General features: G+C 31.9%; 3 protein-coding genes, 1 long non-coding RNA gene and 2 other non-coding genes across 11 annotated transcripts; 4 read left to right on the forward strand and 2 right to left on the reverse strand.

Annotated features, from left to right (window-relative positions):
• The first annotated feature begins 1,014 nt into the window (after nt 1-1,014).
• Nucleotides 1,015-6,462, forward strand: ABO1 (IKI3 family protein). Of its 2 annotated transcripts, XM_020378622.3 has the most exons (5): nt 1,015-1,258; nt 1,333-1,681; nt 2,022-5,043; nt 5,759-5,857; nt 5,972-6,462. In XM_020378622.3, exons 1-5 carry the CDS (start codon nt 1,094-1,096, stop codon nt 6,288-6,290), a joined length of 3,954 nt encoding a protein of 1,317 aa, XP_020234211.1. In that variant the 5' UTR covers nt 1,015-1,093; the 3' UTR covers nt 6,291-6,462. The 2 variants fall into 2 exon arrangements, with proteins under 2 accessions (XP_020234211.1, XP_020234220.1); XM_020378631.3 differs by lacking the exon at nt 1,015-1,258 and having other exon boundaries at nt 1,538-1,677.
• Nucleotides 6,463-7,588: 1,126 nt separating this feature from the next.
• On the reverse strand, nt 7,589-7,660 carry TRNAC-GCA (transfer RNA cysteine (anticodon GCA)). Its single transcript has one exon. It is a non-coding gene; the product is annotated as a tRNA-Cys (tRNA).
• A 1,762-nt stretch (nt 7,661-9,422) lies between these two features.
• Nucleotides 9,423-12,044, forward strand: LOC109791697 (WUSCHEL-related homeobox 8). Of its 2 annotated transcripts, none has more exons than XM_020351027.3 (3): nt 9,423-9,737; nt 10,619-11,164; nt 11,722-12,044. In XM_020351027.3, exons 1-3 carry the CDS (start codon nt 9,548-9,550, stop codon nt 11,826-11,828), a joined length of 843 nt encoding a protein of 280 aa, XP_020206616.1. In that variant the 5' UTR covers nt 9,423-9,547; the 3' UTR covers nt 11,829-12,044. The 2 variants fall into 2 exon arrangements, with proteins under 2 accessions (XP_020206616.1, XP_020206624.1); XM_020351035.3 differs by having other exon boundaries at nt 9,429-9,737; nt 11,737-12,044.
• Nucleotides 12,045-15,214: 3,170 nt separating this feature from the next.
• LOC109815957 (ras-related protein RABE1c) lies at nt 15,215-19,307 on the forward strand. 2 transcript variants are annotated; one of them, XM_020380790.3, is made up of 8 exons: nt 15,215-15,397; nt 15,566-15,638; nt 16,459-16,559; nt 17,816-17,881; nt 18,165-18,262; nt 18,440-18,502; nt 18,578-18,670; nt 18,929-19,307. In XM_020380790.3, exons 1-8 carry the CDS (start codon nt 15,325-15,327, stop codon nt 19,010-19,012), a joined length of 651 nt encoding a protein of 216 aa, XP_020236379.1. In that variant the 5' UTR covers nt 15,215-15,324; the 3' UTR covers nt 19,013-19,307. The 2 variants fall into 2 exon arrangements, with proteins under 2 accessions (XP_020236379.1, XP_082916498.1); XM_083060372.1 differs by lacking the exon at nt 15,215-15,397 and adding an exon at nt 16,306-16,349 and having other exon boundaries at nt 15,582-15,638.
• Nucleotides 19,308-20,063: 756 nt separating this feature from the next.
• Nucleotides 20,064-23,385, reverse strand: LOC114915751 (uncharacterized). Of its 3 annotated transcripts, XR_014428051.1 has the most exons (4): nt 23,246-23,385; nt 21,138-22,089; nt 20,969-21,060; nt 20,064-20,495 (listed from the first exon to the last, which is right to left on the reverse strand). It is a non-coding gene; the product is annotated as an uncharacterized LOC114915751 (long non-coding RNA). The 3 variants fall into 3 exon arrangements; XR_014428050.1 differs by lacking the exon at nt 20,969-21,060; XR_003803836.2 differs by having other exon boundaries at nt 20,064-21,060.
• LOC114915772 (U4 spliceosomal RNA) lies at nt 22,426-22,569 on the forward strand. The gene has a single exon (XR_003803857.1). It is a non-coding gene; the product is annotated as a U4 spliceosomal RNA (small nuclear RNA).
• Nucleotides 23,386-23,391: the final 6 nt, after the last annotated feature.

Here is a 23,391-nt window from a genome sequence, read left to right on the forward strand (position 1 = left end):
AATACTATAATTTTAAACATATTATTTATACTCAAGTTCATGAAAGAAAAAATATCAATGCATGAATGACTAATATAACTTTAAATATGTTAATAAGTATTAGTTACAAGGACATTAAAATTAATTATTTATCAAAAGATAAAAAAATTATATTAAATGAGGTTATTAAATTTTTGTAATAATTTTCGGTTAATAATAAAAATTGTTTAAAATGTGTTGCATGCAGTGTTTAAAAACCTGGATCGAATCGGCCGGTCAGATCGGTTGGACGAAAACTGGTGGTCCAGCCGGTCCGAATCTTAAGTTAGATCGGTTATGCAATCAACCCGTTTCAAACCGGATTGAACCGGTCAATTTTTCGGTTCAACCACTTTTTTTTCTTATTTTTTTTAAAAAAATTTTAAGGACCATAAACCACAAAAATAATAATGAAAATTGAATCTCTTAATGGAAGAACAAAAATTCTTATTAAATATAACAATGACTACTTGTTCTAATGTATTTGTTTATAATATATACAACTTAAATAACTTTTATAGTATATTGTTAATTTTAAATTATATATTTAATAATATAATATTTATGTAGATATTACATATATTATTTTCTAATATCAATTGCAAACATATTATATATGTACATATTATTTATATTTTTAATTTGTATTAATATACAGTTTAACATGTAATTTTTTTATATATTTTTTTATAAAATAAAAATAAAAATAATTTAAAATAAGAGAAAATTTGAAATTTAAAATAAGATATGAATTAATTAAAATTTATAAGTATAAAATATATTTAATATAAATATTTTTTAATATAAATAAATAAAAATCAAGTCATACGGTTCAATTAGTGACTCATCAGTTTAATTTTTAACCCAATATCTTAACCGGTTCGATGATCGGTCCGAGTTTTAAAAGTATGGTTGCATGGCATGAATATATGGATTTATTTTAATTCTAATGTCATTACTTATAACAAAAAGGTTGATAAAGGTATAAATAGTGTAGCTAGATGAATAAGAGGGAAAAAGAATAGAGGGTGTTTGATTATCGAAGTTAAACCCTACTCCGAACCAGCGGCGAAGGATGAAGAACCTGAAGCTGTTTTGGGAGGTTCCTCTGCGACTCTCTCTTCAGTTTCACTCCGACGGCGAAACCCTACGATTCTGCGCCTTCGACATCGACCGCAACCGCCTCTTCTTCCTCTCTTCCCACAATCTCATCTACACTTCCCATCTCTCCTCCTTCCACGTTCGTTCCCATTCACTTCACTCATTCCTTCATTCATTCGTTCCTATTAATCTCACATTCATCGCGCCTTTCAGGATAACGGAGTCTGGAGCCGTAACGCCTCGCTCGCCGCGGATGCCGTCACCGTCCGCCTCGATCCTGGAGACTCCGTCACCTCCTTCGACTACCTCATGGAGAAAGAAGCGCTTCTCCTCGGAACCTCCAACGGCCTTCTCTTGCTCCACACCGTCGACGACGACGACGACGACGCAACGCAAGTCGTTGGCAGACTCGACGGCGGCGTTAACGCCGTTTCGCTTAGTCCCGACGGCGAACTCGTCGCCGTAACCACCGGTTTCGCGCAGCTCTTGGTGATGACTCTCGATTGGGACGTGTTATACGAAACACCACTCCGCGATGGTGTTCCTGAAGACTATCACGTAAGTAAGGACCACCACAACCCTAAATTCAATGCGTTATATTAATATGGATATGTTTAGATAGCACTTTTAAGAAGAAAAAATTAAATAAAATTTTCCATGAGCTTAAATTAGTTTAAGAATAAGCTAATTTGTACAAGCTCATTTTAGCTTCTTCAAAAAAATTATATGTAAAAACTAGTTTTAGCTTTCTCTTCCTCCTATTTTTTCCTTCTAGAAGTGATTATGGATAATCTTATCGAAACAGACCTTATGTTAAGTTCTATCGGTATTGTTATTTTTTGTGAATTTGGTGGATTGAGTTGTTGGTTTAGGGTTGTGAGTGTTCTGTTTTGATTTTTCAGGTGGAGGGAACTCACTTCCCGTGTCTTGGCGGGGAGATGGGAAATACTTTGCTACGATGAGTGATGCGTGCGGTTCTGATTCGTTGCTTAAGGAAATTAAGGTTTGGGAGCGAGATTCAGGGGCTATGCTTGCTTCTTCGAAGCAGGAGAGTTTTGCTGGGTCTATTTTGGAGTGGATGCCGAGTGGTGCTAAGATTGCAGCTGTTTGTGGTGGAAAAGATGGAAATGAATGTCCATCTGTTGTTTTCTTTGAGAGGAATGGATTAGAGAGAAGCAGGTTTGGTGTTGATGCGAGAGTGAAGTTTCTGAAGTGGAATTGCAGTTCTGATCTTCTTGCAGGTGTTGTTGACTGTGGAAATTATGATGCTGTGAGGATATGGTGTTTTAGTAATAACCACTGGTACCTGAAGCATGAAATTAGATACTTGAAGCGAGATGAAGTTAGGTTTATTTGGAATCCGACGAAGCCACTGCAGTTAATTTGTTGGACTCTTGGTGGTCAGGTCACGGTTTCTAACTTTGTTTGGGTCACGGCTGTTATGGAGAATTCTGTTGCGTTAGTTGTTGATGGGTCCAATGTTCATGTAACCCCGCTGTCCTTGTCCCTAATGCCACCTCCTATGTATTTATTTAGCCTGAAATTTTCTTCTCATGTCCGGGGTATGGCAGTATATTGCAAAAACTCTAAGAACCAGTTAGCTGTGTACCTTTCAGACAGTAGCTTATGTGTTGTGGAACTTCCATCAATTGAAACCTGGGAAGAACTAGAGGGGACAGAATTCAGTGTTGAAGCCTCTCATACTGAAATGACATTTGGATCCATTTTACATCTTGAATGGTTGGATTCCCATAAGATATTAGCCATTTCACATTATGGTTTCAGTCACAGTAATCAAACCTCATCAACTGTGGGTGGACTTCAAGGCTTCTATTTGCAGGAAGTGGAACTTGAATGTTCTGAGGATCTTGTTCCGGGATTGCTGACGAGCTCGGGCTGGCATGCAACAGTTTCAAAGAGAAACACCCTTGAAGATCTGGTTGTTGGCATCACTTCAAATCCTGTTAGTAAACATTCTGCATATGTTCAGCTATCTAGGGGGGAAATCCAGGAGTATGTATCAAAAATTGGGATTAATAGAGGATCTCTAGAGCAAGAACATCCAGGTTCTTCGTCAGCTTGTCCTTGGATGAGTGTAGCGCTAGTCGGCAGTGCTGGCCTATCAAAACCAGTCCTTTTTGGGCTGGATGAGATTGGCAGATTGCATGCTAATGGAAGGATAGTTTGCAACAACTGCAGCAGCTTTTCATTTTACTCAAATTTGGCTGACCAAGTTATCACGCATCTAATTCTTGCAACTAAACAGGATTTGCTTTTTATTGTTGACATTGTTGATATATTTAATGGGGAGTTAGACTCAAAGTATAATAACTTTGTTCGCATTATTAATAATAGAAGAAAAGAAGAAAATGAAAGCTACATAAATATATGGGAGAGAGGTGCAAAAGTTGTTGGAGTTTTACATGGGGATGAAGCTGCAGTTATACTGCAAACTAATCGGGGAAACCTAGAATGTATATACCCTAGAAAGTTGGTTTTGGTTTCCATCATTAATGCATTAGTCCAAAAGCGCTTTAGAGATGCATTACTTATGGTTAGACGGCATAGGATAGATTTTAATGTAGTTGTTGATTACTGTGGCTGGCAAGCATTTTCACAATCGGCTTCTGAATTTGTTAGGCAGGTTAACAATCTGGGTTACATCACCGAGTTTGTTTGTTCTGTAAAGAATGAAAATGTTATAGAGAATCTCTATAAAAATTACGTTTCTGTCCCCTGCCCAAAGGTTGCTAATGTTATGCTACTTGGCCCCCCCCAGAATTGTCCTGCTGGTAACAAAGTTTCTTCAGTTCTGATGGCTGTAAGAAAAGCACTTGAGGATCACATTACGGAAAGTCCTGCGAGGGAGCTTTGCATTTTGACCACGCTAGCTCGGAGTGATCCTCCATTGCTTGAAGATGCTTTAAAGAGAATAAAAATTATCCGTGAAAAGGAATTGTCTCATGTTGATGACCAAGGGAGAATGTCTTACCCTTCTGCTGAAGAAGCTTTGAAGCATCTTTTGTGGCTTGCTGATTCCGATGCTGTCTATGAAGCTGCTTTAGGTCTTTATGATTTAAATCTTGCAGCTATCGTGGCATTGAATGCTCAGAAAGATCCAAAAGAGTTTCTTCCATTCTTACAGGAATTGGAGCGTATGCCTAACCTAATAATGCAATATAATATTGACCTTAGGCTGAAAAGGTTTGAAAAGGCTCTCAGACACATTGCTTCTGCTGGAGATTCTTATTATGATGATTGTATGACACTTGTGAAAACAAATCCTCAACTTTTTCCTTTGGCTCTTCAACTTTTTAATGACCATACCAAGCAGATGCCATTCCTTGAGGCATGGGGAGATTATCTTAGCAATGAAAAATGCTTTGAAGATGCTGCAACAATTTACTTGTCCTGTTTCAATCTGGATAAGGCTCTGAAGTCTTATCGTGCAATTAGTAACTGGAGTGGGGTGCTTACTGTTGCTGGGTTCCTTAATCTGGAAAAGGATGAGATACTGAATCTTGCCAGTGAGATCTGTGAAGAACTTCAAGCACTTGGTAAACCTGGGGAGGCTGCCAAAATTGCCCTGGAGTATTGTGGAGATGTTAACACTGGTGTGAATTTGTTGATTTCTGCAAGGGAGTGGGAGGAGGCTTTGAGGGTTGTTTTTATGCATAGAAGAGAGGACTTAATAAAAACAGTGAAGAACGCATCTGTGGAATGTGCAAGCTCACTTAGTGGTGAATATGAGGAAGGCTTGGAGAAAGTGGGGAAGTACTTGGCTCGATACCTGGCGGTTCGACAGAGAAGATTGCTTCTTGCAGCAAAGCTCCGGTCAGAGGAACTTGCAGCAAGTGACCTTGATGATGATGCTGCTTCAGAAACTAGCAGTAATTTTAGTGGAATGAGTGCATACACCACAGGGTATGTAATTTTCTTCGATCCCATTTATCTGTCTATATAATTTGCCAGTTGTAGAACATCAATTAAATTCACTTTGTGTAGATATTCTGAATTGGTTTTTATTGACTGTGAGGATGAATTTCTCCATTTGAACATAACCAATTAGACATGATGCTCTTTCCATTAATCTTTCATGCATTAAATGAATATACTGTTTTCAATTCTTCTGCAAAAATCTAGCAGTGATATACTATAATGCTTTTTACAACTGTAGTCTGTACCTCATTATTTTTTGTGGCCAATGAATTTATTTTGTCTTCATGTAGAACGGCATAAAATCGAAGTTCAAAAAGCATATTAGTATATCACTGTTAGATGCATTTACAACAAAAATTATGAGGCACAGACTACAGTTGTAAAAAAGCATAGTTACAATCTCTCTCTCTCTCTCTCTCTCTGTCTCTGTAATGCTCCATATTATTTGACCTGATCAGCAATTGTGTCCATAATTGAGTTACTTTTATGACTCATTTTCTTAAATGTGAAATGTGAAAAAATAGCCAAACCCTTCCTATTTCATTAACTAAATGATAAAATTGAACCATGCTTATTTTTCTTCTCGTTGAAAATAATATCCAAGGTAGCAGCACTTTTGACATTATTATACTTGTTTCTTACGTTGTACTTTTGATGTGTGAACTGTGAAGCTTCATTGTTTCCCTAATTTCATCAACAGGACCAGGAAAAGTTCTGCTGCTTCGATTAGCTCAGCTGCAACTAGCAAGGCAAGAGACACTAGGCGTCAGAGGAAAAGAGGAAAAATCCGTCCTGGGAGGTATCTTGACGCGAGAATTTCTCGTTTCCCTCTGCCCCTCTTCCTGTACTACTATTCATTATTCATTAGTCACCTCTTACTATTGAAATAATAGTTTTGTGTTCCATATTGCAGTCCTGATGAGGAGATGGCCTTGGTGGATCATTTGAAAGGCATGTCTCTGACAGTTGAAGCTAGACGTGAGCTGAAAACTTTGTTGGTTGCCCTTATGATGTTTGGTGAGGGTGAAACATGTAGGAAGCTACAGCAAACGGGGGAAAACTTTCAATTGTCTCAGATGGCAGCAGTAAGATTAGCGGAAGATACAATTTCTTGTGATACTATAAATGAGTATGAACATACGTTGGAGAAATATACCCAAAAAGTAAGGACTGAAATGCACAAGTCGGAGGCTTTTTCGTGGCGGCTTAGAGTTTTTCTGTCCTACGAGTGAACGTAGCTAAGTAACATAAAATTTTGAAGTTAGTTGTATTTAAATGCAGTTTGATGTTGTTGGCATCTTTCCTTTTGAGCTTATCCCAGAACTACGACTGTATAATCATCTGAATTGATTGTGTTGCACTCAACATCTACATTAACAATGAAAGTCGATTAGTGACCTCAAATGCGAATAATTTGTTTCATCCCTCACTTTCCACCTACCTAAGAAAAATGGCAGTTCATGCTTCGTTTAAAATCCAAGTTTTTCATCGAAAGAATTAAACGGTAAATTATTTTAGGGCTTAAAAATGCTTTAGTTATATTCAAATATGGTTTTGGTTTTAGTTGTAAAAAAAAACTCTGGATCTCTAACATCTTTTAGTATTTTTTTATTCCTTACTATTTTTTATCAGTTTGTTTTTGACATGAATAATAAAATAAAAGCTATTTTAAGATAATTAAATTATTTTAAGAAGCTAAAAATTAAGTAATGTATTCAAACTGATATATATATATATATATATATATATATATATATATATATATATATATATATTAAGAACAGTGATTTTATTGTTTTTTACTTTTTAATTTACTAATATCATACCTTTTTTTTATTTTAAGAATATGGTTTAGTAAGATGTGTATAATATATTATTTTTATGTTTATAGACAAAATCACTGTTATATTAAAGAAAATATTATAATGTAAAATAATAAACTAAAATGTAAAGATATCAAAGGTATTATATTAAAAGTATATTATAAGTGTTTAAGTAAATTATAATATTATAAAAATAAAAATATAATGCTAAAAGTAAATTAGGATTGAAAAGTAAGAATAATATTAAAAATAAAAAAAATATTGCTTATAATACATTAAGAAAATAACTTTGATTTATAAATATAAAGTATATGTAATTTCATTATTGATATGGTAGTTGTGTACTTTGTTTCTTAAGATTCTGATTATATTTGTGTTGCTTGTTCCACTATATTTGTATAATGATTAACATTTTACACAAAACAGAAAATCAGACCGGGTGCTAAGGTGGAGAATGTAGAAGAATCTCGTGTAATTATGAAAGGTTCATCAATCCGTGTACAAACAACGTAAATGAATAAGTTAAAAAGAAAAATGATCATCAGATACACATGATGAAAAATTAGAGAAGTAAAAGATGTGACAATCATGAACATGATATAACATTAACAGACAAGGAGAGATAGAAAAAAATTAAATAAGATAGAATTATTCAAATATGTCATTTTCGTTTAAGAATATATATTCGGAAAAAGGAAACACCAGAGAGGGCCCAACCGGGTTCGAACCGGTGACCTCTTGATCTGCAGTCAAATGCTCTACCACTGAGCTATGGACCCTCTTGTTGTTAGCACTTAGGGTTAATAGTTTATAAAAATAGATCAAAAGATAAAATAGGATGATATGCCATATTTTGCGCCGTGATTCTGCACGAATCATTTTAAATTGAAAGTGTGAATACATTAACTCTAGGTTGAAAATTAATTCATTTTAATTTTAGTTTTTATAATTTTCATTAAATATCGGATTTTATAAAAGTACATGTTTTAGTTCTTAAGTCACATTATTTAACAGAATAAAACTAATGATTAAGCTTTAAAATATATTTGGATAAAATTAAGAGTTAAATATTTTTAATAAATAGTGAAATATTAATTAACATTTTTTTTTTCTTAATCTGGAGAATAAACGAATGGTGATATGGGGATTGGGGAGGAAGTTGCGGTGGTGGGTCTCAACTCTCAATAGACATAACAAGTTAACAACTGCCACTCAAACATTGAGTGAATTTCACGATTTAACTTTAAACAAAGACTTTCTAATATAAATATAATTATATTTTATGCAAAGGGATTTTACATTGCAGTTTAATTATCGATTGATTATGTAAAAAATCATTCCAAAAATATTGTAAAAAACTATGATACATTAATACATGTTAATTAAACTGTTGGAATATTTGGATTGGGTGTTTGTTTTTTAATTAATTTTTTTGAATTAATAGTATAAAAAAAACTATTTATTACTTTTTTTTTATTCATTTTAACTTATTTTAATAAATTTAATGAAAAATATATTTTTAATTTATTTCAATAAAATTTATAGTCAAAGTTATAAATAATCTCTTATTTGATTAAAAAATATTAAATAATTATTTATTTAATCTCATGTCCTAAACCTTAAATATTTATGGAAGAATGCTAGATATATGAAAATTGAATTAAAATAACACTCAACAAAAACAAATTTTTTTAAAGAAATTTAATGGGATTATAGATTATCGATTTTAGTTCTTAGTATAAGTCTTCACAAAAGAATATAAAATATATAAAAAAAAATTCAGATTTAATTTCAAGTCTTAATTAATAAAAACGAAAAAAACTTAACTAATTATATCATATTTATAAGGTGTACTGTATACCATATTACCATATATATGATCAACCAATAACTATAACTATCATCAAAAGAAAAGAAACATTCAATTAGGCGAATTTTAAGTGATTTTTCATTTTCATTTTTAATTTTTAGATTTAAATTTTAAAACAAAAATGTGCTGAGTTAAAATCAAAATAAATTAAATTTCGACAAATCTGATAATCCACGTGAGGTTTCCAAATGATATAGCTATTCGGATTGAATAAATAAAAAATACAAATGCCGTCCCAAGTTTATTAATATTATTTTTACGTGCACATAATTAAGAACATAATTTTGATTTTAAAAAAACAATTTCAATAATGCCTAGTTAATTCTTATAAAAAAAATATTTTTAAGAATTATATTACTATAAATAAATAAAAAAAACTGTCTACACTTAGAGAGATGTTAAGAGATAAAAAAATTAAATAATTAATATAACTACTAATATTAATTTTTTATGCAAATGATTATGTTAAAATTAGAACTTATAAAATCATATATATTATCTAAACTCCAGATGTATTTCAATAAATTAATATGAATAATTAACAATGTGATATAATAATAATAATAAAAGTATTAATAAATAAATTTGTATTTGTTGAATGTTGAAATAATAATAATATAATATAAGAAGGAAGGAGTCACATGTGGCACAGCGTTAAAGAGGATCAAGTTTTCTCGTTTAAAATGTTTGTGTCTTTTGTCTGTTTCTCGCTTTTCTGACAACCTTTGCTGACTTCTTTTCCCCTCTCTCTCTCTCTTATCATATTCATCAACAACATCATCATTCTCAATCAGAGATGGAATTGCAGAAACAGTTGCAGAGGTGGCAGCAGAGTAGTACTGATGCCAATGGTGAACTCATGTATGTCAAGGTCATGACCGATGAGCAGTTGGAAACTCTGAGGAAGCAAATTGCTGTTTATGCCACCATTTGTGACCAACTTATTGAAATGCACAGAACACTCTCTGCTCAACAAGATCTTGCAGGTTCATCTTCTTCCTTCTTCTTTTATTTCTTTAATTGTTGGCTCTCTTATAATAACATTTCTTAAATCAATGCCTTCACTGATTAACTCTTCAACTTCTCTTTACCATTTTTGTCACTTACATTTATCTAACTCATGTTTCATCGCATTCACACTACCTAGTACCAACCTATCAATTTGTCTCTTTTTTGTGTTTTTTTTTTTCTTCAACTATTTAAGCCAGCCTGTTTCTACAAATAAGAAAACGACACGGCAAAATATCAACAATACCTTTTTCCCCTGTATAAAAGGCACATTGGATTTCAAATTTGTAATCATAACCAATAATTAAGAAGATATAATATTATTTATATTATATACTTCACTTTAAAGAATTAAAAATTTGTTTTTTTAATAATCATGTTAATAATATAAAATATTTATTCATTTCATTGATTATTAATTTTTATCAAAAAAATCTAACTAATCATTTTTAATAGACTTTCTTTTCTTAGCATATTTTTTTCATCCACAATAATTAAATTCGAGACATTACTTATGATAATGAGTCTAATAACACTTGGATTAATTGTTTGATTGTATTTTTTTTTTTTATTTCAATAGCATTTTCTCATTATACTTTATATAGATAAGTGACAATTATTTTGAAACTGAGGATATCTCTAAATACCAAATAATAAGCTAATCATAGTTGATTTTTGCCTTCCATTTTGCTTTGACAGCTTTAGTGTGCTATACATAGTGATAAATTGATAATTGATTAAATAGCAAACATTTCTGAACCTTGTGAAATTAAATATACTCTTCAGATTGGCATATATTAAAAAAAAAAAGGAGATTTGTTTATTAAGATCCAGCATTCTCTGATGTTTTGTTGATCAGGGGTTAGATTGGGAAACATATACTGTGATCCATTGATGGCATCTGGTGGTCACAAAATAACATCGAGACAAAGGTGGACACCTACACCTGTGCAGCTTCAGATTCTTGAAAGAATATTTGACCAGGGGAATGGAACTCCAAGCAAGGAAAAAATAAAGGAGATAACTGCTGAACTGGGCCAGCATGGCCAAATTTCTGAAACAAATGTGTACAATTGGTTTCAGAATAGGCGTGCTCGATCCAAAAGAAAACTGCAAAATGTGGCTCCTACCAACACTGAATCAGAAGTGGACACTGAGGTTGACTCTAAGGATAAGAAGACAAAACCTGAGGATTTTCAGTCCCAACTTAACATAACAACTTCTTCTGGAGGGACTCAAAAGTTGTGCTTCCAGAACCACAACCCTCAAGTGTACTCTGACATGCACTACTTGAACACAGATTCTAACAACAAGCCATATTCCATGTTCCCATCAGATGCTACTCTCAAATCCACAACAAATTTGACTCCTATGTCTGTCTTTAATGAGGTGCTGTCAAACTCAAGTATGTGACATCTTACTGCTTTCTTCCTTTACTTCTTGTCTCTTCATAAGCCATCATTTGGTACGATTGTGGTTAGATAAATTTCTTTATACATCATCCACCTCAGTTTTTAAAGAAATTAGATGAGAATTTCTATAAAATTTGAGGTGAATAAATTAATTTTAACTTGAGATAAGTGTTTATAAAATGATTATTGAAACAGGGACACAAGAATTCACCTGATGTTCTCAAATTTAATTTTTGTTTATCTTAAAATAATGAACAGAAATCATGTCTACGAATACATATTAGTTATTAATTGTTGTTACCTTTGGAAAATTGCGTGAAACATATTCTTGAAAAAAAAAACTGATTATTGAAACAAGACATATCTTTTACATATTAGCAGACTATTTGAATAATTTTTTTCATAAATATTTAGAGGAGACAAAATAAAAAAGAAAAATGAAATAATCTGAAGCTTTTGAAATTGTGAAGTTTGAAAATGTCCTTGGATAAGTAATTGAGAGGGGCTTATTATATATTTGTATTATATGAATGATTGCTACTATTATTAGTGTCTTTTTATGCAGGGAGTGAGTATGTAGGAGGAAAAATGGAAGTTGCTGGGACTGTAAGCTACAATTTATTCCACCAAGCAGGAGACTGCAATCTCACGGGTTGATAGTGTGATCTGTGAAGTGTGCTTGTTGGGCTTGTGTTCATGTTCATGTTCATGTTCATCATAAATCATATATTCTGAATCAATGCAGAACTCTATGTAATATTTAGACATCTTTTATTATATTTACTGAAAATCTGTCCAGAGAAGAGCATAAAAATGTTACTTTAATTATTACCTCCCAATATATTGCATTTTCATTGTCTTGATTGTATTTAATTGTAATTTTCTGTAGTTCTTTTAATTCCTCAACAATTCACGTTAAGTTTCAATTATGTTTAAGAAGAATTGGGTGGATTAGATTGATGGACAAAGTTCTCCTGATAACGTTTATATTTTTTTTTATTCAGTAGTATGCTTAAAGAAAACCGATTTCTAATTTCTTTTATCACTCTAACCAACAAAATTGCTATATTACTTTTTTTACTCAAGTTTATATGTTACTTTGATTACAGAGCAGTGTTAAGCTGCTAATAACCTTTTTGGTTTAATTTTAAAAATAATGGTTAATTTAACTATTTTGTAATAGAGTTCGATTTTTATAAATGATTTTAAAAAATAATTTTGTTGTCTAATAAATATGCCATTTATTAAAGCAGATATTAATTTTTCAAAGAAGGAATCAATAATCATATAAGATTTTACAATTAATTTTTTTTATGCCAGATTTTACAATTAATTAAGAATTGTCTTTCACGTAATTTTTAAAGTTATTACAAAAGTCGTTGTATGTCAATTTATGATTAGAGGACGTGTAAAAAAAAACTATGACATTTTTAAAAATAAATAAATTATGCCATGATTTTTGGTTTTGTTTTCTAATATGTTTTTGTTTGAATTTATTCACCTGAGAGACAGTCGCCTTTGCATATATAAACTGGTCGATCAAACAAATCACGGGTTTTCTTTCTTCTGTTTGTTGTTTTCTGTCTAATCACGGTTACACTCTTTAAACTATATTCATAAATTCAGATGAGTATTGACTTGGTTAACATATTCTATCAGGGAAGACAAGTTGAATTAGTAAATTAAAACAAATTAATTTAATTATTATTTATTTATATATATAATCATTATTAAAAAAAACTCAAATCTCACTATTTATCTCTACATCAAACTCTAATAATACTGAATCTGAAAAAGTATATCAGAAAAACAAAAGTATATATCTGAAGGACTAATATTCTAAGAATTATTTTGAAATAGTCATGATCTTCGTCCCTACTCCCGATATCTGTTAGGGTAAAATCTGGGTATTTATTCTTGTTTTTAACGGAGTTTGAGTTTTTCCGCCCTGCCCTACCGCCACTCTTGGACCCTTTTTTTTTATTTCTAATAAATATGAAAAAAATTTAAAAATAAAAGAAAAATAAGATAATATAAAATTTTTATATATAAAGTTTTTTTATTTTGGTTTATATATATAAGAATAATATTTTAATTATATTATTAAGCAGGATGGAGGCGGGAGTGAGGCGGGGTGAGTATTAACATCCCCATCCCCGCTCACATCCTCGATTTTATCAACCGAAAAAAACTTGAACTCGAATCCAAACTCAGTCAATACGGGTTTTTTCCGTCCAAATTGGGGCTAGTTTGAGCGGATACCCACAGAGTCAGGTTAAATTGTCATGCCTAGTTGTATTGTGAATGCTTAAGGCATGAAGTTGTACTATGTTGGTTAACTTAGGATTGGAGGATAAATGTTTTAAAAGATGAATATCTCATTATAAGTATTGTGGTGTTCTATGAGCCTAGTTATTAAAATTCGAGTAGTTACAAGATTGAGGGTCAAAAATCCCTACCTAATACTATAAAGGGCTTAATATTTTGAGGGATGTTGCCAAACTAATTTCATAATAAGCTTAGTTATATATGCTAAAATCGTGGTAGGCTTACACTCAATTTGTCATAAACTTGATAAGAATACTAAACTTTCTTAGTTTAAGTAGCGAAATCCAAGAAAACTATGTCGTAATATGGATTTTTATCTAAATTTATTGTTGATCTAACGAACTAAAAAAGATCACATTGTTAAGTTGATTCGATAGGGTCAAACTAATTAAATTGTTCACTTGTGTCGTAAAGATCTCTTAGTTTAATGCGTGACAACATATAAAGTTGTGTTGTACACATGATGTGTTGATAAGTTGTATATTTTGTTGTAAGTTGAGGTGTTGTTATATTGTTTAAGTTAAAGACATTGATGAGTTGTTTTTGTGTGATTCATATGTTGTGTTGACATGTTGAAAGTTGTTAATTGAAGTTGTTGTGTTAATTATGTAAATGTTAATATATTGACGTTGATAGTATAAGTGTACTTTACTTTTATACTTTATGTTATTTTTTTGTAAGTTTATTCTTGCATTTTTCTTGTAATTGAATTGCGATGATCATATTTATTATAAGAGTAAAACAAAATTAGGTTGGAGGATGAACAAATTTTTAGGAGCCATGTCGGAAGATGGCAATGTTGTTTGAGCTACCACAATGTAGTTAATTTTAATTGTTACTTGATCGACGACTATAATTTATATTTTCAGTCGAATCATTATAAATATGTATATATAGGAACATTTATACTTTTAATTTATTATTTTTCCTACATATACACTCGCGTACACACACACACACATATATATATATATATATATATATATATATATATATATATATATATATTATTACATGTATATCTAAGAACTCAAAACTATTTGTATAACAATCTCAATTAGTTAGATTTATGTTTTTTTGTTGTTGAACCCTAAAGTATAAGGACATGCTTAGATCATTATAATAAATTTAATATTATTTGTAAAAAATTATGTATTGTTTAAGTAAATTAAAAATAAAAATATAGTTCAATGGAATAATTAATTAAAGAAATAATTTCTAAAATAATTTTAATTTACTTAAGAATCAATATACCATCTAAAATATATCAAGTTTTGAAATTGTTATCAAAAAGAGTTAAAAAAAAAAAGAATCAACTTAATTTTTTTTTTCATTTTCTTTTTTGTTCTGTTGTTCTAATTGAAAAATGCGAATAATCTAGAATAATATTTCATGTGGTTAGACATGAATTTGGTGTAAATGACTGTTTTCTTTAACTTTTAAACAAAAAACATATTTTGAAAATAGAAATGAAACATACTCTAAATTTTCTTACAACATTTTCCAACTAATTTTATTATTTCTCTGGCATGGTAAATGTTGGATGAACTTTATAGTATTTTTAGCAAAATTTATAATTTATAGATGATAGCGTTACTCAACTAAAAAATATATTGAAATGACTCTTAAAATGATTATTATTATAAAAAGTAACAGATTTAATATATATGTATTATTAAATAATAATATAAAGAGTGTAACTAATATGGTTACGATAAATTATTGGTAACATTTTTCAATATCATTTGGTCTTCGATCTCTTTCCATGACTTCCTTCTCCTTCTAACCATCCGCCAACCGATTCCGATCTGTGTTCTGCACCGCCATGGCAGCGCCACCCGCCAGAGCTCGCGCCGATTACGATTACCTCATCAAACTCCTTCTTATTGGCGACAGCGGTTAATATCTTTATTCTTCTCTGCTTTTTGGAACCCTCATTACTACTTTCCTTCTCAATTCTTTGTTGCTGGATATAGGACTAGGACTATTGTTTCTGCTCTCTACTTTAGTTTTTTTTTTTTTAATTAATTTTTTTTTTTAATCTTTCTGACTCAAAATTATTGTAGGTGTGGGGAAGAGTTGTCTGCTTTTGAGATTTTCTGATGGTTCCTTTACAACCAGTTTTATCACCACCATTGGGTTAGTATAATATCTGTAGACACCTTTTTTATCACTTGTCAAAATGCTGTACCTGTTCTTGTCTTGTTTCAACATGCTTACATCTACGTTTTGTCTTTCTACTCGCTACTATTAACGCCCCTTTTAGTGTTTTTTTTTTGGGGGGGAAGTATAGTATGTTAGGACACAATATCTAGAGCTCATTTAAATAGTGTTTAGTTGCAGAGAAATGGAGGTGAAGATTTTTTTTATAAATTTTTTGCTGTTTAGTTCAACTTTTAAGAGGAGAAGAGGGAAATTGGGGGAAGGGAGAACCCTTCTTATCTAATTTTAGCTCCCCTCCAATATTGCGGAGAATCTAGAGGGGACTTAAAACATATTCAGTATAATGTCTAAAATATCCTTATTGATAAGGTTATGTATGGATAAACAGACCCTTAGTGAGTAGTTCTTAGTAAGGTTATGTTTGGATAAACTTATCATTAAACACCTATAGGAAAAGAAGATAGGAAGACAAATTAAACAAGTTTCTTTCTTAAAGTAAAATTAGTTTATGCATAAGCAAATTTATAGAAGCTTACTTATTTAGCTTCTCCTAAAGTTGATTTTAACTTATGCATGAACTAACTTTAACTTCTCTTATTTTGCTTTTTCTTATAAGTGCTTAATGGGAAGTTTTTCCAAACAGGGCTTAAATCTCATATTTAATATGGACATTTTCTCATTGTTCAGGTAGTGGTTTGTCTGTATATTTTTAGTTGTTGTACACAAATATTTGTGCACAACGAGATCTGTCTTTTTGTTGATGAAAATAAAATCTTATTATAATAATATATGGCAGCATTGATTTTAAGATAAGAACCATTGAACTAGACGGCAAACGGATTAAGTTACAAATCTGGGATACTGCCGGTCAGGAGCGGTTTCGAACTATTACCACAGGTATGTGTTTTGTCTTGTCACTCTTGTGCAACCTTGTTGCGATTTCAAAATTGGCAGCTGTTCTCTTGGTAGGTAATTATATCATATGTATACATGCATTCCTGTTCAAGTGAATTGAAGTATTATAGTTGAGAACTTGAGATTGATAAAAAAATGAGCATTTAAGTTTTTATAAGCATTACTCATAAATCTAAAGTTCATGCTGACATGTTTTATACTTCAATAGAAGAATGCAATCTATGAAAGCTTGGATACTTAGTATGACACGAGTACGATATGACACGGATACGGAGATACGACAATTTTTTGAAATTCAGGATATGATACATCTTGGATACGTTGCTAAAAAATTATAGGAAAATTTATGTAGATGTAGAATATTGGTAAAGAAATACACATTATTATTTCTCATTAATTCATAACTATGACGATCACAATTCACAAAACAGATATTTGTGATCATAAAAAAAAAACATATAGAATACAATTTTTGTTCATACCATAACCAATTTTAGTTCACTATATCAATAAAAGCATCTTTGGTATAACTTAAAACAAGTATGAGCTCTACACAATTGCCTAGGACTCAAGCATCATTACTGAATTATTGTCTAATGCTATTTGAATCACTCTCCTCTCCCCTTTACCATCATTTAGAAGCATAGCTTCTAAGTCTGATTTTTCCAGAGACAATTGTGTCAATTCATAAGGTCTAGCACCATTAGCAAGTGGATGATGTATATCCCTACTAATGTGCCACAATCTTGCCTTTCCTTTTTATACCCCTCATCATAGACAAAAGTTGAAGGTTCAAATACACATAAACCATATATTCTACCTATTTTGGATCTATTTTGTTTTTCTTCAAAGAATGAATAGAGGAGTGTGTACTCTAATTCCTCTCAAGCACGAGAAAGAATATGGTTGTACAAGAAGCTTAAGGCAAACTTTTTGGATACTTCTTAGATATGTATCCAAGAAGTATCCCGGAAATTTTTTTTTTTGAAAAAATAGTGGATACTTTAGAAATACGTATCCAGAAGTATCTGAGGAGTATAAGTATCTAACACGGGTATGACATTGATACTTTTCCATTTTTTGAAGTATTCTTGCTTCATATAATGCAATACTTTATTCTCACATGTTTTCTTCCTACTTGATTTTAAACACCATGGATAAATATGCTTATATAAATTCTATTATATGCTCCATTTCTTTGATAAAAGGAAAACTTACAATGTTACATGCTGTTGCAGCTTATTACCGTGGAGCCATGGGTATTTTGCTGGTTTATGATGTTACTGATGAAGCATCTTTCAATAGTAAATCTCCTTTCCCTGGTTTTGTTGGAAGTTTAAATATATTTCAATGGAAGATATTCTTTTGATGTATTTATGCACTAATGTCTCAGAATCGTAGACTTCATTTCAGCTTTAGCTGACCTTGTAAATTATATTTCCTTCATATTTCCCCCATGTCTTATTTTCCTATTCCTCTCTGATTTACTTTGAACAGGTAGACAAAACAATATGTCTTAATGGTTTATTATTTAATCTGTTCTGCCTGTCTTTTGATTTTCATTGTGGCTTGTTTCTTGCTATCCAGATATTAGGAATTGGATTCGCAATATTGAACAACATGCTTCTGACAATGTAAGCAAGATACTTGTGGGCAACAAGGCTGATATGGATGAAAGTAAAAGGGTATGTACATCTTGGGGTACTGTTCGATTTACATTTTACATCTTAGTTGGCTGGGGTTTGAAATTAGTTGATTAAGCAGCTGTTGCATTATTGACTCTGTGCTCTTTGTGTGCTTTCTACTGTCATTAGTTAGTATTCTCAATTGATGCAGAAAACATTTTTCCTTTTTCTCCTCAGGCTGTGCCTACCTCCAAAGGTCAAGCACTTGCTGATGAGTATGGTATCAAGTTCTTTGAAACTGTGAGTGAAAATCACATTTTCATTAAAATTATATGTGATTTCGTTGTATTTATTTATATTGAAGTACACATGCAGAGTGCAAAAACCAACATGAACGTGGAAGAGGTTTTCTTTTCAATAGCAAGAGATATTAAGCAAAGGCTTACAGACACGGATTCTAGAGCTGAGGTAATCTGTCAACTCATTTCCGTATGTCTTTTTTGTTTTTTGTTTTGTTTTTCTTTACCCCCTTGATAAATACAAGTACTCTGTACATTTTCTCTTCTGAAAGACTAAAATTTTGCCACTGTGTATCATGTACTTGATGAAAAATAATGGTTGGTAAGTATTAGGGATTTTCTTAATGCCAACTTTCAAAATAAGTGTATACATTTGTTGCTTATTCTGTATGGCTGAACATTGATATTCTCTTCTCCGTTGGTTCAGCCTCAGACTATCAAGATTAACCAACCAGACCAGGCAGCCGGTGGTGGTCAACCTGCACAAAAGTCGGCTTGCTGCGGTTCATAAAAAGAATCAGTATCTGCAGCAAAAGAGTGCAGGTTTTCTACAATAGCACTCATCTGGGTGCTAATGTTATTCTGATGACATTATAAGTGGGAGCATGTATTTGTCCCAATGTATCTCCCAACTGCAGATGTCGTGTTTTAAAGTTAATATTTTAAATTCTTTGCTCATGGAGTTGGTGGAAATTGTTGTGACTAGTTGATATGCTTCACTTTTCTCTCATTTGTAGTCTGACTCTTAAAAGGACATCTTCATTAGATTCGGCTAGATTATCGCAACAGTTTGATCATTTGCAAAATGTCGGTCCAAATGCTTCTTATTTTGTTGGCAGGCTTAGGAATCAAAAGGCAAACCTAAGAATAAGAATGTCTTTGCGCGGAAGGAAAATGGATAATGTGAAATGCCGTGTTTACTAAAATGGTCAACGGGTCTAGCAATACAAATATTGCATGACAATGTTGCAATATTTTCACCCACTGCGAAAGAATTTGGTTCGGAGGGTGGAACCAAGTTTCTGAGAATAAAGTTAAAATGTATTTGCACGTTAAAGCATTCTCTGATCCCCATATTTTGTTATAAATTTTATGTTAGTCCGGTTGAGATATTTGGCAACAGCAGTTAAAGTAAATTTGAGTGAAACTTGTTCTTTTCTTTGAACCCTGGGTCCACTTAGTTGTGTCGAGCATTAACTAACAATGATTAAATAAGTACGAACTTGGGGTTGAATTCTCGACCTGTAATCTTTTGTGGCATTTTGAACTGAAAAGCAAACACACCAACAGTCGTGTAAGATTCTGCATGTTTTGGTTAGAACGACAAAAAACTGTTATTCTTTTCTCCCCCTCTTAAACTACGTTAGAAAGTACCTTGTAATTACTTCGGCAGTCACTCTCCAAATTGGTATTTGTTTGACATAAAATGACTGCACTTCGTTTTGAGATTTTAAATTTCCAATTTCTATTTTGATGGGCAAAATTAAATTTGCTCGTCACAACTAATTTTGAACTAAATACTTTCTTTTATAGCTTTTCTATTAAAAAATAGATGATGGATATTAAATCTATAAAATATTGATCCAACTTTAAATTTTAGTAAAGCTGATTTTGATGTTTACAGTAATTTAGGTAGAATAAGCAAATCAATTTTGCCAAAAAGATAATCCGAAATGGTACATCAGCAATTGGTGGTGCCAAACGCTACAAGCCTCAGAAAAACGTTTGTAATATAATAAAGGTCGTGCAATTAACTCAAAGACAAAAAGAAGCAAGATGATGCTCCAGCGCTGGCATTGAAAACAGCTACAAATAACATAATTCTTCCAACAACTCCAAAAAGAGCTCCAGCCTCCAGCTAACAAAGACATGAAAATTGTTCCTTGAATCATAAAAAGCCTGCATGAAGTAGTAGGTCGAACAGTAACCAAAAATGAATTGCACAGGATATTTCTTTTGCATTTGTTGAAAGACTATCTCAGACTCTGATGAACCTAATATGGAGAAAAGTCAAGCCCATGTTAATTACAAAATAATAATAATAATAAATAAATAAAACATATAGTAACTAACCGAGATTCACATCATCAAGCTAATGATTGCAACTAAATTCTTCACAACCTTATTATTGTGATGGTTTTCACTTATATATGTGATGTTATGAGCTTTATATGCTAAGACTCAGACAACCACACTACACACTACAATGCTCCAGTCTTAACCTAGTATATTTAGTCTAGTGATAAGAGGTTGAAGTAATTTCTACAAAATTTTGAATTATAATCTTATTACTGCCATTGTAAACCCTAAAAAAAACAATGCTTCAGCCATGACATTATTTGGTGCAACCCATCTAATACTTTGGCAAAAGTTAAATATGAATTAGAAAGAGGGTGGCTGTGCATTACTTGTGTCAAATTAGACATGGCTTGACACTTACTTAGGATTGTATCCAGTTCACACTTACATGGTTGCTTTTAAACTACATATTTTCTTCATGACTGCTGTTTTAATGAAACTAGTAATATCATCTTGATAAAGGACAGCATGCTGACATTTCTGAAAATAACAAATAAATCACAAATATAAAAGTGTAATCAGTATAAAAATACATGGTATGTAGTAGAAATTTATACCCTTCTAGGGGTTCTCTGATCTCTATTCCATTTATGCTTCTTGTGTAAACTGTTTCATAACATACGCTACTGTTAGAAGAGAGGGAAAGGGAAGCAGTTAAGACTGTTAGGATATTAATTAGTTTGGTCGGGAGGCTAGAGATAAATAAATAAATATAGGGGAGGTGTCTACTTGAGTCTCGAAAATTTTGAGAATTAATTGTGAAAGGAAGTTTCGTTGCTTGGAGGAAAAATCTCTATTTTTTTTTCTGTCAATTCAATAAAATCTTTCTTTTCTTTTACCCCTATCTGATTTGGGTTTGTAACAGTTACCCAAGTATGATGATGTAAGTAGATATGGAATCACTGTAAATTACACACAATGACACATTAAAATCCTCTACCTTAAAATCCATTTGATTGGAACAGGGAAAACTATTCAATTATAATAATACAAATGGAAATGAAGAGTGGAAAGTAAATTTCATTCCCTTGAAAAATAGAAGAGCCAAATGCTATAAACCAACCACTCGGGGAGATATCAGTTCTTTCAACTCAATTATGGTAACCTAAGAAATTTGAGGGTAGCTGAAGCACTATGGAAACTATCTAACTTGTCGAGTCCAATCTCCTAAGGCACATTTTTTTTTATAATATTTTTTGTTACTTCTAAAAGACACAACTAAAATGAGCAAAACATTAGTGACATGAGAGTTCATATATTTTTCTAATGATCAAACACCCAAGGTGCCAAAGCAAAGATCACCAAAATATCGGTTATATAATTAACATACTCATACACAAAACATAATATACATAAGACAATCTCGACAGTAAGCGACACAAAATCTAACTTCATTATAGCGAATAATACAAATCAGAAATCCTGGAGTGCAAAGAAATCTCTAAGTGCTGTCACAAGATGCACTGTGTCTGTAACTCATTGTAAGACTTGTTCTTAGCTTCCCCTTCACTGAAAACCAAGAATTAAATCAGTAGTCTAAATAACTCATTAACAATAACATCAAACTATCTAAAACCAAAATTGGGTATTTATAGCATTCGTTTTGTTCATGATCCAGATAACCCAAGAAATAAATATCAAAAGAAGGGGTATTCACAACATTCATTCCGAGTTTTGTTGGATACTCTGTAAGTCCTGTAATGTGTATATTGACATAAATAATGAAAGTCACTTCACTATTCCATAGTAAATGAAGACATAACCACAGTTGGCAAAAAAACTGTTGGGAGCACTTCAACATGTTTATAAGTATTATAGAATGAGTCGTCAGACAAAGTTTCAAGTATCTTTGTGCTTGGGACATTGATGCAGCTAGTAAGGTTTTGACCGAGGCTTGTCTATTGCTGGTTGAGAACTATTTCCAAACCTCCTCTTAGGCCTGGGTTTGGCAAGGCCTTTGAGAATTTCTGGAGGGACTCCCTTTGGGGAGAATCTCTACAATCCTCAGTCCAATTTTTTTTAATTCTTTCCTTAGATAAGATTCTGTAATTATTTTATGTTCTTCTCATTGAAATGGTTGTTTCTTCTCTTTCATCAATTCAATTTTACCAGTGTTAAAATCTTCTACAACACATTATGTTCTTCTAATAGGAATGGTTGTTTCTTCTCTTTCATCAATTAAATTTTACATAAGTGTTAAAATCTTCTACAACACATTATACACAAGACAATCACACCACAGAATGTATGCGACACAACATCTAACCTTATAGCGAATGAGAACAAAACTAAATTCTCTGAAACACCATAACTCTCACATGAATAATAAAAGTAATAAGACTCAGGTTCCCTTTCACTTAACCAATAATAAAAGTAATAACCTAAATTACTCATTAACAATAACACCAAACAATCTAAAAGTAAAAAAGGGACATTAAAATCAATTCACTTTGATCATAATCCAGAAAACCCAAGAAGCAATATCTAAAAAAATGTAAAGCCAAAAGAGATAAAAGATGCTACATCCAAGGCGAACATTCGTTAACTTTGAGACTGTGTTGAACACTTACTTTACAAGTCACATACTGCGTATATCGACAAAACTAATGAAAATTGCTGCCTATAGTAAAGGAAGACATCCAAAAGCTGGAGGAAAAGATGCTACCTGGACAGTTAGACGGTGCTTTAGAATGTTCTTCCCTATCAGTGTTAACTGTTGATGGAAAATCCTGGTAAGATTAGACTGCGCAGTTAGTTGGCCAGAGTCCCACATTAAATAAAACAATAGAAGAAACTGACAGAAGCTACTAT

Source organism: Cajanus cajan, chromosome 7 (genome assembly GCF_000230855.2).
Source record: "Cajanus cajan strain Asha chromosome 7, NIPB_CcT2T_4, whole genome shotgun sequence".
In the NCBI taxonomy this organism is placed as follows: domain Eukaryota; kingdom Viridiplantae; phylum Streptophyta; class Magnoliopsida; order Fabales; family Fabaceae; genus Cajanus; species Cajanus cajan.